At 59.5% G+C, this 17,228-nt stretch overlaps 1 protein-coding gene across 2 annotated transcripts in view; it reads left to right on the top strand.

The window, feature by feature from the left end:
- The window catches only part of NECTIN1 (nectin cell adhesion molecule 1), a 62,952-nt gene that overhangs the window by 31,416 nt on the left and 14,308 nt on the right, over positions 1–17,228 (top strand). The window contains exons 1-3 of one of the 2 annotated variants that reach the window (XM_032428152.1): positions 7,751–7,840; positions 15,765–16,115; positions 16,647–16,949. In XM_032428152.1, the coding sequence (XP_032284043.1) occupies positions 15,800–16,115; positions 16,647–16,949 (619 nt within the window). In that variant the 5' untranslated portion in view covers positions 7,751–7,840; positions 15,765–15,799. Of the gene's footprint in view, positions 1–7,750; positions 7,841–15,764; positions 16,116–16,646; positions 16,950–17,228 lie in introns of those variants that run through there. The other variant, XM_032428151.1, reaches the window with a different exon arrangement.

Below are 17,228 nucleotides of genomic sequence, written 5' to 3'. Positions count from 1 at the left end.
GAAGGAGAAGAGCTCAGTGGGGCACGAGGAGGGTGTCCGGTGCCCAGATGGCCGCCGGACAGCCTGGATTCAGGGCCCTCGCCACAGAGGCATGCTTGAGGCCGTGGGGCATGCGGACGCACCCTACAGCCAGGCAGCCAGTCCTCTCCCACCCCCGTCTCCTCCCTCCCCAGAATGGCGCCAAACCTGCAGGTCACTGTGAAGTTCAAGGGGCAGATGTCTCCTCCATCTCTCCCTCCTCCCCAGCACTTCAGGGTCAGGCTCGTGGGTGTGAGCCAAGCGGGAAAGGTGGCTCCTCAAGAGACGCCCCATCCGGCTCTTTCCCTTAGGACCAGAGAGGAGAAAGGTGGTATAGAGGCCATGACCTTCCAGGACTTCCCACCACCTGCCCACCACTATTCCTTTCTACACCTGGCTGCCTCCTGGCTTGATGAGCTATTTGCTTATCTACTGACCCAGAGGCAGGGCCTTTGTAACCACAAGAGAAACAACCACAGTACATTTCTACAGGCCGGCGTCTCGCTGATAGCCGTTCCCCAAGGTGCGCTCACGTCCATTATCACATTATTGAACCATCGAAGGCTGAAGTCACACACTCCCACTCCTGTTCTTCCGCGGCCCAGCTGTGCCAGCTCCTTGTCCCCATCCCCACCAACTTCTTGGCAACCCTTGGTTGTCCTGCTTTTCTCTGCACCTCTTGTTTCCTCGTCTATAAAGGGGGAGCTCTTAGGCCAGATGGTCCCCATCTCAGGGATCCACCAGCTGAAAGAGTCTCAGGCTGGCCTTTCCTCCAACCCCAGTCTCTCCCAAGGCCTCATTCTGGGTTCTCTGTCCCTTTGACTTTCCTATCTATTTATACACAGAATTCACCCACAACATTTCAGTTTTCCAATAGAATCATTAATTACCCCAGGAATTAAACCCAATTAGCATTGTAGGGGCCTTTCTGAGCCAGGAGCCATTAGCCAGGGTGAAAATGCACAGGCGTGAGGAAGAAAACCCACCCTTTCCCAGCATTAAAAATGAAAGCAGGAGACAGCACAGCAAAGCAGAGGGCCCCAATTAAAGCTGGGGCCTCGCTCATTAAGCTAATTTGACATGCTATCCCGGCAGCCTCTGGTGGGAAGCCCGCTGGTGGAGCTGGCTGGGAGCTGTCTATCTGAACTCTCTGCTCACCTTGGGCACTGAGAGGGCCCCAGAGTACCCCCTCCAGGCCTCCGGTCCCCTGTTCAGGGAGGGGTGTGAAGAGTCTCTGCCGATTTTTCATTAGCACCTGCTGCCCACCCTGGGCTTCCGGGCAGCTAATATCCCAGAGTAGGTGGGACTGGGCTGGGGGCTCGGGGCGGTGCATGCTAGGTGGGAGGAGCAGGGATGAAAAATGAGAATAACAAAACCTTACATTTCTGAGGCTTAGGGAAAGGACAGAGGTTGGCCATCACTCTCCTCTTTGGCCCTGGGGCTGAGGGGACTGCCCTCATGAGATGGTCGTAAAGACCAAGTGAGATTATATAATTAAATGCGTGACACACCATAGCTGCTTAGTCAATGGTAGCCATCATTTGCATTTCCGGACCTTTGGCATACCTGGTCCTCCCAAGGACCCAGAGGCAATGGGGGAAGATGTGACCACCAGCATCTCCCAGGTGGAGAATCCCAGGGACAGAAAGAGGAAGATTCACAGCCAGAGATTGGCAGAGTTCAGACTAGGAGTCAAGATTTATAACTCCTGGATTGGGAGGCAAAGGGAACAAGGAAAGAATGGAGGTTTTATGTGTTTGAAGTGCCCAGTAACATCCCATTGGCTGGGAATGCCCTGGTCGCAGCCAGCCCTGTTGTCCTGACAGGAGTGGGGATCGGGGGCTCAGCCTCACCCAGAGCCAAAGTGAGGGGATGGCGTCTGCCCTCCCAACAAAGAACCCGATCCAGCCCCCATCACCTGGGCTGCCAAAAGGCAAGGGTCCCATGTATCGAGTCCCACCCTTACCTGTGATTCTGGGGCTTGGTAGGAGTGTGCCAGGCACTCATCTCCCATAGGAAGGGGAGAAAGGGAGGCCACAGGCAGCCCATGCGGTGGTGAAGAGCATAGCCTCTCCCCGAAAGAAGCCTCATGAAGACTGCGTGTGTTGAATCTGCTTCATAGACTGTGTGACCTTAGGCAGGTTACTTGACCTCTTTGTTTCCTCATCCCTGAAATGGAGACAGTGATGCTACCTAGCTCCTGGAGTTGCTGTGAGGATTAAGTGAGTTAATATAAGTAAACATTCAGGCCTGGGCCTGGCACAGATAAGTTATACCCATGTGTTAACTGTTCTTGCCATCCGTTGGCAAGGGTCTCTCAAGGAATGCCATCCTTCTGTACGTTCTCCTCTTGGGAGGGAGGGGAGCCGGTGAGACCCTCGGCTTCTGCTGCTAAGCGGATAGACCCAATCTTGGGCCAGTTGAAGGTAGCAGGCAACACCCTCCTCAGACATGGCAGAACGTGCGGGTCCCCCCCACACACACACCCCCCTCTGCCACTAGCCACTCCTGGGCTTTCAGGGGCCATGATGAGCAGTGCGGTGGGCAGGGCAAAGAGGGCATGAGAATGGGAAGGAGAGGGGAGGAGGGGCAGCAGGTGGCCCGGAGGCTGGGCTGCATCCCTGCAGCTGGGCGCTGTGCCCCGCTGCCTACGTGCACGCTCTCTGTACGGCAGGACAGGAGACAGGTCCTGGCATGCCGGGCCCCTACCCAGTGACTCCTGAAACCCCAACAAGTCTGAGCTGGAAGCGGGCCTGGGTGCGGCTCCTGATAGATTCATGTTGGGCAAAGGGATGGCAGGGAGAAGGGGGTGGAGAGTGGGGAAAGACTCCCCCCACACACACACACTCGAAACTCTGACAGGGGAGCCGGGGGAGAGTGGGCAGGGCTGGGAGCAATGGCCGGGGCTTGGGGTTTTCACTTCCTGCCTCTTGGTTCCCCTCATCCCCTGTGCCCCTGCCCTGGGGGGCAGGAAGAAGACAGGCTGTGGCAAGGGCAGGGACCTGCTCCCCTCAGCATTTTGCCAAGAAGAGGGTGATGATTTCAGTGCTGAGAAAGGAGACAAGGGAGGGGAGGAAGGCGAGGTGACAGCCTGAGGCCGGGAGTGCAGTGAGGCCAGGCAGGACGCGTCCCCAAGGACCCCAGGACCGCGGAAGTCATTTTACACAGACGCCCTCCCTCCATCCTCACACCAGCCAAATGAGGTGGCCTCGCTTTAGGCCCATTTTATGGATGAGAAGGCCGGGTTTCGGGAAGGTTGTGGGACTTGTTTGTGGGTCCTACTGCTGAAGCTGGAATTAGCAGCACCAGGCACCTGCCCCCCCACCGCCCCTTTCAGCCTCCCGGGCGCCGGGGAAAGGCACAGCCCAGGGCAGGCTTTCCAGGGACCGCACATGTCCGCAAGGCCCTGCCGTGGGTGGCATGGGGCGGGGGAGAGCAGGATGGTGTGGGAAGCCCGGTGCCCTTGACAGGCAGACCTACCCACACAGGGGAGGCCTGCAAGCTGAGCTGGCCTCTCCCTGCAACATGATGTCAGGCCCCTTTGGAGACCCTCTTCCTGTGGCCACCCCAAGGGGGAGGATTATCGGGTAGAAAAAAAAAAAAAACTGAGCCAGACCGCCTTCCTCCTGGGGTGCCACCGAGCTGAGGCTGAGTTCAGACCTGGGGTGAGCTGAGATTAGGACGGAAATGATGGCCACACGTAGGGTTCTGCTGCTTTCTGTGATTAAAGCCAGGAAGAGGTTGGCACTAGGGTTATATAGTCTTAACCCCCGGCTTGTGGTCTAGGTTGGCATTGACATTGAGGTTGGGCTGGGGCTGGTGTTGGGGTTGATACTGTGGTTGGGGAGGATACTTCTCGGGGTTAACACGGTGGGTACAGTGAGCGGGCGGTGTTACAGCTAAAGCGGGTGTCATCTGAGAGGTTGGAGGTGCTTGAGGGATTCGGCACCTTTGGCTCTATTTGGAAGAGAAATGCCCATTTTCACTTGAGCCTTGGACTGGGGAGAGCACCGGGTTGGAGGTGGCAGCCAAGCCAGAGCAGGCTGAGTGTGGGGGGGGGGGTCTGAAAAAGAGGTAGGTCCTGAAGGTGACAGGAGGGCCGTGGAAAGACTCTCCTGTCCCTTTTCCCTAAGCTCCTGCTCCCCTCTGTTGTGATGCTACCCAGACAGTCGCCTGAATCTGTGAGACACAGGGAGGTGCTCTCCTCTGCAGGGCTTGAGTTTGCCTTTCCCGGCCCACCTCCAACCCCCTGCTGGAGACCCTGCAGGCGAGGCTTCTAGGGCAGGACTGGCTGAAGAAGGTCAAAGAGAAAACGTGACCGACCCCAAGCCTTGGCCAGTTTCATGTCGGGAAGAAGCCTGCCTCTTCCCCTTGTCTGTTCCCCAGGCCGTGCCCGGTGAAGAGGTTGAATGCTGCCTGGAGTGCATCAGAGAAAGCCTGAAGCCCGGAGCAGAGCTCAGAGGGTGGCAAGAAAGGCTTTCTGGGGGGACGGAGATGGCCCAGAAGTGGGAGGTGTGACCTGCTGGAGGCTGGAACCAGGTCATGGCAACTGAGACATTCAAGGAGGGGCTTCACGGGGGAGGGGGCACGGGGCCAGGGGAGGGGCTCCTGCCTCATCTCGGCCCTCGCTGCCAGCTTTCCCAGTACCTCCTGAGCCCAGGCCCCGAGCCCCCTGTCCCAGGGGCGCCTGCAGAGTCTGCAGAGAGAGTCCCAGGAGCTCAGTTCAGGCCTGCTGCAGGTCTTGTATCATCTGTGCAGCAAAGGGATGCCGCAGAAGACCCGGCCCTTCCAGCCCGGCCTGGGAATGTTCTGTCTAACCTAAACCTAAAGTTCGGCTGCAGTGCCCAGAGCCGTGAGTGCCACCCAGAAATGAGACAGGTGGAGAGGACCAGAGGTGGCTTCAGACGCAGGTGGAAAGGAGGTTGTCTTGGGCCCTGATCATGGCGACGCGCCCACCTGTCCAAGAGCCAGCATCACCACTGTGCTGTGGCTACAGGGCATCTGCACACAGGTCCCGCACTTGAGCCCTAGGGACTGCTGAGACCCAGGCCTTCTGGGGGGCAGGGTGGGGGGACGCTCCCCAGGCAGTGTCCGCCCCTCCATCCCAGTATCCCTGCTGGGGTGTGTAAATGCGGCCTCCTGAGCGACACGGTCGCTTCTCATTGTCCCGCCAGCGGCAGTGCCCTGGCCCACACCCCGAAGCCTGGACGGCCGCTGCCAGGGCAACCATAGGGGGAGCCCCCAGAGGCAGGAAACAGAGCGGCCGGCCCACACGGAGGAGCCTGGCATGGGGACGGGGTGCTAGGAGCGACACCTGCCAGCCCAGGTGGGACGGGCACAGGGCTGATTGTTGTGGGGCCGAGTGCCACGGGGTGGGGGGGGGTGCATGTGTGCATGCATGTGCGCACGCGCCTCCTGAGCCCGAGAGGCTGGACCACCTGCAACAGGCCACCTGCGTTAAAAGGAAAAAGACAGAAGAGAGCCAGGCCTGGGGTGAGAAGAGCAAACGGCAGAACTTAATGACTTTAATATGAAAGAATTTGCCACTAATTAAGCACAAACACCCCACTAACGCAGGGAACACATGTTGTGGATTTCACTTAAGCAGGAACCAAGTGAGGTGCAAACCTTCCGAGATGATCGTGGTTTACCAGCCGGAGGAAGACGCTGCCTGGCCTCGTTTCTGCTCTTAGAAACACACGGCCTTGTCTCCGCAGCCTCCCCGCCTCCCTGTCCCAGGCCCCCAGCCACGCTCCCCCTGGGCTGTGTCTCTCCTGCCCTTCTGTCCCCTGAGGACACGCGCGCCACCCCGTAACCCGCTTTCTGGCAGCACGGGGCAGTCGGCTGCAGGCTCCCCGGGGCCTCCGGTTCTCTCCACGTGCCTTTCCCAAGCACACACCTCACGTCCCTCCTATAGAGCCGACAGCAGGCTCTGCAGGGGGGACGGCCTGCACCCCTGCTCTGACCCACCTCTGGGCCCTCTGCCCCAGAACCCAGGACACTTCCCCCCTGGAGAGCCCTCAGCCACTTGCCTCCTGCCCCGGGCTTGTGGGGTCTGCCCTGCACATCCCTCACGCGCCAGCACTCCCTGCCCTTTCCTCTGGGCCAGTGGAGGCTGTTTTGCCCCGCAGGGAACTCTTGGCAATTTCTAGAGATATTTTTGGTTGTCACAACGGAGGAAGGATGGGCACAGGCCAGCGACGCCGCTAAACGCCCTGTGGCACACAGGACAGCCCCCACCACCAAGAACTATCAGGCCCTAAATGTCAATAGCGTCAAGGTTGAGGACCTCTGATCCGGGACAGCAGCCTCCTCAGAGCGAGGGCTTGCGCAAGATCACATGGTGGCTGGCAGAGCCGGAATGGAAACCAGCTTGCCTGATTTCTACACAGCTTCCTTCCCTGAGACTGTAATAACAATTTTTTTTTTTAAAGATTTTATTTATCTGACAGAGACACAGCAAGAGAGGGAACACAAGCAGGGGGAGTGGGAGAGGGAGAGCAGGGAGCCCGATGCGGGGCTCGATCCCAGGACTCCAGGACCACGACCTGAGCCAAAGGCAGACGCTTAACGACTGAGCCACCCGGGCGCCCCTGTGATAACAATTATACAGCCCATTATGTAGCATATCTATGCGCCAAGCACTGGGCTAAGAGCTTACAGGACTTATCTCAATTAATCCTCAAATCAACCCTAGGCCACAGCACTATAATTGTGCCCATTTCGTGCATGACAAAACTGAGGCACAGAGAGCTTGATGCACCTTGCTCATCACCCAGCCAGGAAGCAGCACATACCAGCCCAGGCCCGTCTGACTCAGGTCAGTGCTCGTGGGTGAGTTACTGTCTTCTACACCCCCACCATTGCCCCCTTCAGTCTCCCACCCAACCCTCCCCTGTTAGAATGAGCCTCCCCGGAAGCAGGCAGTCTCTCCCTGCCCGATGCCCTCCCCTCCTCTTCCCTCCCCGCACAGGCCTAGCCCCCAGGCTCGGGTACAGACAGCGGCCTGGAGCCGGACAGGGCGTGGGCAGAGCTGGGCACTGGGGTGGTCCGACAAATCCCTTCTGGCACGAGGCAGATCTAGAGACTTCCAAACAGGTGGTGACCATTGGCACAGAACCCACAGGACTGAGCCAATGCGTATGTTGATACCCAGCTTTGAAGAGGGTCTCCTGGGGAGGCCGAGGGAATCTCCCTGTTTTCAGGGCAGCCCCCAGCCTCGACCACCCGCGCACTAGCTCTCTGAAGAGGCTGCTCCCTACACTCCCCGAAATGTGTCATTGAGGAGCACCCTTGCTGAGGGGAGCCCTGGCCGCCGTGGGCGTCTGCTGGGAGACGTGTCGTCTGTGCCGGTGGGGTGGACAGGGTTGGTGTGGGCTGCAGAGCGGGGACCTGTGACAACCCCAGGCTTAGAGCCGGGCACTTCGAGGCCTCAGAGGGTTCGGCCAGGAGAAACCCAGGCTGTGTTGGGAGGCGTGTGGCGCTGGGGGGCGTGCGGGCTTCGCAGGGCTAAGACCTGGGGAGCAGGGCCTCCAGCTGCAGCTTGCTTGGGTGAGAAGAATATTTTTCACCTCTGGTCTCGAGTGAGGAAGGAGGCAGGGCTGTGTGCTAGGAACTGGGGCAGAGGAGAGAGGAAAGGAACCAAGCAGCGGCGAGGGGGAAGCAAGCAGAGGATGTGGGGCGGCAAGAGGTATACCTTTTGGGGTGCAGCTCCCTGGTTTCAGTCAGGAGAGGGTTCCGGCCCGGACCTGCGTGCCTTGGGTGCAGATGTGAGGCTTCCCTTCCAGCGCTGTCGTCCTGCCCTACCTGCTGACACCGAGCGGTGAGCGGTGTCGTCCTGTGTCCGCCCTGCCCTTGACCGACGTGTGGTATCCGGGAGGCTGTTATTACACCCGGGAAGTGGCTGAGCCCGGCCTGGAACCCCGACTGGCTTGTAGCCTTCTCCACCCACCGCCGGGGGCCCCCTTATGCCTACTGTCTGCCAGACACTGGCCTTTGCCTTCACGAGGGGAGATGCTCTGACGGATGTGTGCTCCTGGGGCCCTCGGGGTGCTGGATACCCCACTCAGGAAGCATGAAGGGGACTGGGGCAGGTAGCGGGGTGTGGGTTTTTAGCAGAGGGAGTAACTGCAGGGAATGGATGGTATTGTAACATGGGGCGGAAGAGAGAGAGCCAGGAGAGGAGGTGGCTGCAGGCTCCGGGGCCCAAGATGAGGTCCCGAGCCCAAAAGGACTTTGCACTTGATCCTGAGGGCTGCCGGAAACCCCTGGAAGGATTTTAAATAGGAAATGATTTATGTTTTAGAAAGTGGTGAATGGRTCGGGGGAGAGCCTGGAGGCAGGTATGTGGCCTCGGCGTTACRCTCCAGCGGGGCTGGGGTAAGTGATGACTGTGGCCTGCTGAGGGGACACGGAGGGGACACGGGGGCAGGAATGAGATGCTGAGCGCGAAGGCTCAGGGTTTACTTAAGGGGGGGGGCGGGGGGGGCGTGTAGAGTCCTGGCCTGGGAGTGTGGAGAGAAAAAGGGGGTGAGACTCTGCTGGGGGGGGGGGGGGGGGGGGGGACTGTGCGGGTGGGAGGGGGCTTCGTGGGAGTCTGGATGGGGGCCAGTGGGGATGGAGAACAAAGATGAATTCAAAAGCATACAGGAGCTAGCATCTGTCACGCTCCGCAACTGCGTGGATAGAAGAGCCCTGCGCGCCCCAGCTCTGCTGCCTGGCATTCCACTTAATCTGGGAGGTCTTCCTGGAGGAGCCGGGCAGTATACAGACGTGGAGCAGCCACTTGGTGGAAAAGTTCTAGAGTGTGATCCAGGGAAGGTGCAGAGCTAGGGCAGAGAGAGAACCAGACAGGTGATGTCCAAAGTTCGTCTTCCAGCGTCATGGCATCCAACACTCTCGTTTTGCAGAAAAGGACAGTGAGGCCAGGGAGGGGAGCTGCCTACCTTAGGCCATATAGAAAAACGTGACCAAGGAGTGGGGACCAGAGACTTCCTCTCCTGATCGCCAGTACGTGCCCCTCCTCCCCACCACCTGGCCAGAGGAAATGCGGCAGGTGCAGGGTGAGCAGTCCAGAGATGACCAACAGGTAGAGATGGAGAGGGGCAGCACTGAGAGGGGCTCTCTGTTCCTGGGATGTCCAGGGGCTGCTCAGGACTGGCCCTGCCCTTGGCCTTGGGGATGGGGCAGCCAACAGGCAGCAGACCTGTAGGAGAGGTCCAGGTGTCCCAACCACTGGTTCCTCAGCGGGAGAAGGCAAAACCCCACTCCCTGATTGATCCCCGTCCCCCAACCTGTCCTGCTAGGTTTCAGAGAGATGGGACCTGCCAGAGCAGCCCCACCGCCGCCACCACAACCCCGCGGCTTCCACGCCGCTGGGGAACAGGCCAGCCCAGCCTGTTTGGAAGATCCTGGGCACCTTCTCGGGGCTTTTCCCAGGCTGCCGCGCCCCCTCCTCTCCCACGCGCTGCACTCACCCGCCCAAGGCTCCGGCGCCAGCCCCACAGCCCATCATTACCCAGCTCTGTGTCGGGAGTTGGGGGGGGCCATCAGCCAAGAAGAAAACATCGGCAGTTTCTGTGACCCCAAATGAGGGGCGGAGGCGCCTGGGTTTGGACAGTAGCAATTAGCCCCTGACTGTGGGATCATGGGATGTTATCACCTCTGCTGGCAAGGTGGATGCAGCAGGGACTCAAGGCCCCAGGACTCCTGGAGCCATCCCAGCAGGCACTGCTCCCAGAGGGAGTCCCCCCAGGGCCCACTCCCACCGGGCAGAGCACCTACAATGCAGGGGGGGGCGGGGGCACTCAGCCTCTGTGAGGGGTGACTTAGGGGTGTGGGGACAAGGACTGGGTCAGCTGCTGCTTCTGGGTCCTCACTGAGCCCTCTGACCTGGGTCACCCTGGACCCCGTCCTGGGCGGAGAGGGGAGTCTGGGCTCTAGGGAGCTCCCGAATAATGGGGAAATCTGCCTGGAGCATGGATACGAGACGGGACAGGTTCAAAGGACCTCAGTGAGAACCCTGCTTATCTGGGTTCTTGCTGGCAGAAAGATTCGATCTGGGCAACACTGATTGGCAAAACCTTCCCAGAGGAGGGGACCCTAGAAAGGGGATTCCCTCCTGATCATACCCTCTTCCTTGCCAGTCTCTCCCCCAGGTGGATCGGCCTTGGCATCGGAAAGTGAGGAGCTGGCCAGCCCTGGGAGTTGACATTTGGGGAAGTAGCTACACTGGGAGGAGGGGCCCTATAACCTTTAGGTCACTGTGCTGACTCAGCAGGGTTTCGGCTGGAGGCCCTATTCCCCCCCACCCCCCATAGGTGAGTCATTCCCACTTACCACTAAGCTGGTTTCTAACCGGATGTCCTCTTCCTTTCTGCCAGTTTTGGGGTGGTGGGGGGGAAGGAGATCCCTGGAAAGCCCTAGAGATGGATCCCAAAGGATTTGGGTGTCAGAGAGGCCCTGGGTGGGGAGCCCAGTGCTCCTCCCCCAATGTGCCCCAGTTTCCTCCGGGCCAGGTCTGCCCCTGCTGTCTACCCAACTGAGGGCACCCAGGCAGTCTCAGGAAATAGGTGGGGGGCAGAAGAAGAGGTGGCCTGTGCCAGAAATCCCAGAACCCCCCCCCTTTGCCTATTCCCCCCGCTTTCACCCGCCCACATGGGCCCAGTCCCAGCCTGCCTGGCCAGGGAGAGAGGGGTCTGAAGTTTCAAAGGGTGGGAAGAGAAACTGCTCGAGGTAGGTACGGGGAGCAGAGTGCCCCCCCATTCTGGGCCACACCCCACTGCGTGGGAACCCATGGCCTCAGCCTCGGATTAGCTCCATGGCGGGCAGGGCAGGCGGGCAGGGCCCTGGGGAGCAGGTTTGTCGGCCACAACTGAGGAGCCTTTGTGTTTTGTTGCTGAGCTCGGGGCTTTTACAGGTCTGTGACGTCTCGGGGGGGCCGGCCCGACGCCTGCCTTGTTGGCTCAGCACTTCTGGGAAGCCACGAAGGCAGTCCCAGCTGTCCAGCCTGAGCTCTAATGGGGAAACTGAGGTACTTGCGCACGGGGCCCAGACCGTGGGGCTCATAGGGTAGTCAGGGAGAATATAGGCAGTGCTTGAGGTCAGGAAAAGAAAAACACATTGCTTGGTATCCCTGGGATACGTGAACCTCTCTACTGAGGGCAGAGGTTCCCGGGATCTCTCCCCTTCACTCCCACCTCTCTGGCTCCTTCCTGCTCCGTACGTCCCGCAGGTACCCCCACCCGGGCTCCCACTGGGCTTCCCCCCTGGCCCCCAGCCTCTCGCCCCCCACCCCCACCCACCAAGCCCAGTGGAGGGTGGCCTGCAGGCGCTGTGACTGCAATTTGTAACCGGTATTCCTGCCATTTATCAAAAGGAGCAAGAGAGGCTCTGAGATCACATTTCTGGGAGGGACACCACCCAGAATGATGCCCTGGGGAGTTAGACTGAGATTGGGAGTCCCTTATAAAAAGGCAGGGTGGGAAGAACACCGGGCTGGATTATGCTCTTCTGCGTCCCCGAGCAAGTGACCCAACCCCTCTGGACCCTGGACTCCTCCTGTGTAAAATGATGCATTACATGGTCCATTGAGCCTCCAGGATGCTACCATTCTAGTGGTCCTGGTTCCCACATCTGGGACAGCCCCCACTTCTCATGTAAGAGGGGGCCCGTGAGGAAGGACAGACAGTGCCTTGAGTGGAGCAGCCCTGACGGCCTGGGGAACCAGAGAAAGTCAGCGGGCTAGTCTCCGAGCCCTGGATCCTGCCAGCGAGCCGTGGTGTGGTCAGCTCAACCCGAGGTCAAACCTGTGCCTTCCCTCTCACACGGGGATTCGCAATCTGCTGGGGGCCGGGGGGGACACACACCGGGAAACGCGCTAGACACACGTGCCAGGAAAACGAAAGGGATACAGATGATGGTGGTGGTGATGATGGCTACTAACGTTTACTGCACGTTTAATTCTGTCCTAAGTGTGCTAAGCTCTCTAGTTTCACATGTACTCATTGAATTCCTGAGAACAACTGCACGGGGTAGGTACCACTGGTAGGCCCATTTTACAGATGTGCAGCCTCAGTGCAAACTGAGGCACAGAGAGGTCAAGTCATCTGCCCAAGGTTTCACAGCTCGGACGTGATAGAGGGAGAATGCAAAGCCCCACTGTCTGACTCTTCAGGAGCCCACCTGCTGCCCGAAGCGGGGAGGAGATGGAACAACCCTTCAGAGGGCGGGAGGAGCTCAGGCAGTGTTGGGAGACAGGAGCACCAGCTTCCAGGTCATCGAGGCCAGAGCGGATGGTGGAGAAGCTTAGACAGGCCTGTCCTCCTGTTTGCACCTCCTCTCCCGAGCCTTCCAGACAAGGCTGATGGTCCCCCTCTTCCTGCACGGAGGAGGGCCCTCTTCCTGGGTCACTGCCCTGATCCAGCCCTTTCTCTGCCTTTTCAGTGGAGATCCCCACTGCCCCATTCGCTGCAGCACTCTGACCCTGCTGCCCGACCACTGGAGGTGCGCCCCGCTCTCTGAAAGCCTCCCAGTCTGCCCAATCTAAAGAACGAGGGACAGCTCCCCAACCGTATATCCTCGGGCCAAGACTGACAGCCCCAAGCCAGAAGCTGGGGTTCTGGGTCCCTAAGCCTGGAGTGGGGTGGAGGGCGAAGGGAGGGTCTTCAGACCTTTCCAGTGTCCCCAGCCCCTCCCAGTTCCAGAACTCTGGGAGCAGGGAGTGACCCCAAACCCCATACCCCAAGAGCTCCCTTGTGCCCAGTGGGCTGTGGACAGAGAGGCCAACATCAAACTAAGTCGGCCTGCTCCTTAGAGGTCCTCCCGCGCTCTGGCTTGCCCACTCATCGCTAGGGCAGAAGGGGCAAGGGCCAGGACAACCGGCTTTGTGCGCAGTGAGCGGGCATGCCAGGCACCCTCCTCACTGGCCCCCCATGGGGCTGCCTCTGGAGAGGAGAGGGGGGCCTTAACCCCAAAACAGACATTAGCGTGGGGAGGGCTGCCTTGGTCTGGTTAGGTACTGACGGACAAGACAGGGCTGCTGGGACGCCCGAGCCCCTTGCAGCGCCCGCCCCGCCCCCACGCCCAGGCCGCTGTTGGCGATCTTCCCTCCTGGTATTCACAGCTCCGAAGGGTGAGGTCACTGCTGGAAGACACAGCGAATGAATGGTAGCGTGTGTGCCAGGCACTGAACCCTGCCTGTCCCCACACCTGCGGAGGAGTGACAGGAGATGGGGTCAAGGCAGGCTTGGTGGGCTGTGTCCCGCTATAGGCCCCACCGTGCTGGGCACCAATCCCTAGATGCTTCCTGGTGCCCGCACCCCAGCCCCCACCCCCAGCCTATGGCCCAAGCCCTCCCAACTGGCTTTTCCTGTTTTCTGGCTTTGTGTGGTGAAAGTTCCCCAATTATACCCACATTATCTCAGCTGCTGGGCAACCTCCAGCAGGTTGGTGAGTGAAGGCTGGGGAGTGGGGGAGGGAGCACCCGCTTATCCTGCTGGGAGGGCCTAGGACCTAGCTGCTTGCCAGCCAGCCAGTCAGCAGGAGCACTGCCTGGCCCACTGACCTCACCGTGGGACTCTATCTGGGGTGGGGCCCCAGCTGGGCTGGGCTGCGGTTCAAGGACTCAGACTCAGGGCCAGAAGGGACTGGGGGAGTCCAGCCTGCTCCTTATAGAGGAGGAAAATAGGGCTCAGGAGGGGCAAGTGACTGGCCCAGGTCCCACAGCCAGCTCAAGATGGAGCCCAGCAGAACCCAACTCCTGACTCCCTGATGGATGCTTCCTCCATTGGACTCCAGCCAGCCCACAGTGCTCTCTGCCCAGGGACATGTCAGAACCCCACAGACTGGCCAAGGGGACAGCGGGAGGGGATGGAGTGGGGTACCCCAGGTGGGCCTTGAAGGGTCTGTGTGGTTGTGAACAGGCATGTGATACGGGAGCATCAGGGAAGCTTCCAGAGCATGGTAAGGGCCTGGCTCGAAGGGGCCAAAGACTTATTTATTCAGCAAGCATTTTTTGAATACATTTTTGTATGTCAAACACAGAGGATACTGCAGGGACCTAGGAGACATGCCTGTACCCTCCTGAGGGAAGGAGCTTTCACCTGCCATGGTCTCCCAAGCCCTCAGAGGAGTGTGCCCTGCTTTTGTGTCTCCATCATGCAGGGGCAAATAGGAGCCCCAAGTTTCCAGTCTTGAACCCCAGGCTCCCTTGGGGGACCATTGAGGCCATCCCCTTGCTTCTGGGTCAGTCCAGGGCCTGGCATTGATAGTATTGATGGTGCTCAGTAAATGGAGTGCAGTAGGATGTGACAACACGAAGTGTACAGAGTACGGCCAGTAACAGAGCTCAGGGATGAGCCCCGGAGAGACCCACCGGAGGGGATAGCTGCCCCGAGTTCAGGGTTAGGGCGAAGCTCAAACAAGCCTTCTAGTGGGAATAAAACAATCGGTGAGGAGACATGGGGGAATTGATTCATTCATCCGACGCCACTGATCACTCCCTCCTCCTTGCAAATCTCTATTCTCGCGGGTTCCGTTGCAATTTGTCTGGCAACAAATACCTACTGAGCACCTACTGTGGGCCAGACCCTGGGCTGGGCCCTGGAGATGCGGTGATGGGAAAGCACAGATCCCACTCTGGTGGAGAAGTTAGAGGCATGAACGACCACATTCCAAGGCAGAAAAGATCCGTAACAGAGGTGGCGTGGGGAAGGTCTGTGAAGCTTCCCAAAGGGGGTGGCCTGAGTGGGAGATCCATCGGTGGAGAAGGAGAATAGCCTTCTCGGGCCTTCTAGGGAACTGCATGAGCAAGAGTCTAGGAGTGTTAGGAAGAAGAAGAGAGGGAGGAAGGGAACATAGAAACATGGCGTGTTCTGAGGAGGGGCCCAGGCTGACATGGTCGGAGGGCATAGCGTATGGAGAGATGTGGACAAAAAGGCAGGATACAGATGAAGGGGATGTCGAATGCCAAGACATTTAGATTAGACTGTGAAGGCAGCCGGGAGCCAGGGGAGGCCGCGCCTTGTGCAGCACCTACTTCTCCCCACCTGGCTGGGTGAGGGGACGGAGCCATGCCCCCCCAGGGCGTGGGCACTCAGCCTTAAGGGAGAAGACCTAATGGGGGTGGCCATCATGGTGGCCCCCGTGAGCCATGTGGGCAGCGCTTCCTGTCTCCTGACACACTTTCTCCTTAGTCCCATTTGGTTCTCCTAGCAACCCCGTGAGGTGGAGGCCTTGATTTTATGCCCCATTTGCCAGAAGGGGACTGAGGCCCAGGAAGGTGACATAGTTGGTGGCTCGCAGCAAAACAGTGCACTCGACCCTCCTCATCAAAACAAGGGTGGGGGTGTGTATTTACTGCCATGAGGCGGTACCCACGACGTATCGCCAAGTGAAAAGGCAGCTTGCCGAGCAATACGTACAGTGTGTGATTCTCCCTCGGTGTGAGGAAAAGAAAAGATGGTCATGCGGAGCAATATAGGGAAATAAGGTAAAGAGAAGAAAGTAAAAGAGGATATTTCCTGCAGGATTATCAGTGATATTTCTGAGTGGCGGGATCCTGGGTGGTGCCATTTTCTTCTCGGTATTTTTCAGTATCAACCAGAGTGCTTTTATTACAAGCAATTACTATTTTTATGATCAGCCTCAGAAGAGTAATACTGCTAGAGAGAAAGGAGCAGCGCCCCGGGAGTCTGGGCGGGGGGCCGCGCCTGTCGCTGACCACCGCCCGTGTCTCCTTTGCCCAGGCCCCCACGCCCAGGTGGTCCAGGTGAACGACTCCATGTACGGCTTCATCGGCACGGACGTGGTGCTGCATTGCAGCTTTGCCAACCCGCTGCCCGGCGTGAAGATCACCCAGGTCACGTGGCAGAAGGCGACCAACGGCTCCAAGCAGAATGTGGCCATCTACAACCCAGCCATGGGCGTCTCCGTGCTGGCCCCCTACCGCGAGCGCGTGGAATTCCTGCGGCCCTCCTTCACCGACGGCACCATCCGCCTCTCCCGCCTGGAGCTGGACGACGAGGGAGTCTACATCTGCGAGTTTGCCACCTTCCCCGCCGGCAATCGAGAAAGCCAGCTCAACCTCACCGTGATGGGTAAGCTGGCCCGACCCCCTCCCTCCCTGCTCGTGCAGAGGCCTGGGGCCTGGGGCTTGGCCATTCTCGACGCGTGCCTCAATGGCCCCATCGTTCTGCTTGGGTTGGCATGCTGCCCGTGCTCCAGGCATGGCGCTTCTGGTCCCTTCCAGCCAGGCTGGGCCACAGTTCACTAGGGATTGGGGGCAGGGCCTTAGCCGTGGACAGAGCTGAAGATCAGGATTCAGGTCGGAGCACCCCCCTCCAAGGTGCTTTGTGGGTGACCAAGAAGCAAGCAGAAGCTTCAGACACCACGGTAAGGAGAAGAGCCGCATGAGCCACTGTCCTTGAGCAGGCCGAGGCTCCAAGAAGGCCTCTGCTTGACAGAAGCGGGTACCAGTCACAGAGCAGGGAGGACGTAGGTTAGATGTGAAGCAGTCCCGGGAGAAGTGCACAGCCGAGAGGTGAGGATGGCCAGGGGGGCGTCCTGGGCCCGCACACCTTGGGCGAGGCGGGAGAGCTGGTCCCATGGCGCTCTCCACTTCCCCGCAGCCAAACCCACCAACTGGGTAGAGGGTACCCAGGCAGTGCTTCGAGCCAAGAAGGGGCAGGATGACAAGGTCCTGGTGGCCACCTGCACCTCGGCCAATGGGAAGCCTCCCAGCGTGGTGTCCTGGGAAACACGCCTGAAGGGCGAAGCGGAGTACCAGGAGATCCGGAACCCCAACGGCACGGTGACCGTCATCAGCCGCTACCGCCTGGTGCCCAGCCGGGAAGCCCACCAGCAGTCCCTGGCCTGCATCGTCAACTACCACATGGACCGCTTCCGGGAGAGCCTCACCCTCAACGTGCAGTGTGAGCAGGGCGCGGTGCGGGCCGGCTTCCTGGGGTGGGCACCGCTGTCCCCTCCCCACTACCCACCCACACCAGCCCTCCCTCCTCCTCTGCTTCTATCTCCTGCCGCTCTCCCCCGCCCCTTCCTTCTCTGGCCCCTCTAGCCTTCCCCTCCCTCTCTCTTCCTGGGGGTGCTTTGGCCTCCCTCCTCTCTTCCCCCATCTCCTCCCTTGGCTCATCTGTCCCCATCGTTCCTCAGTCCCTTTGCTTCTGCTGCTCTGAGGGTCCATGATCCCCTCC

Source organism: Phoca vitulina, unplaced genomic scaffold, assembly GCF_004348235.1.
Source record: "Phoca vitulina isolate PV1807 unplaced genomic scaffold, GSC_HSeal_1.0 scaffold38, whole genome shotgun sequence".
Lineage (NCBI taxonomy): Eukaryota > Metazoa > Chordata > Mammalia > Carnivora > Phocidae > Phoca > Phoca vitulina.
The sequence above is the reverse complement of the archived record's forward strand: the minus strand, read 5'-3'. Positions and strand labels throughout refer to the sequence as shown.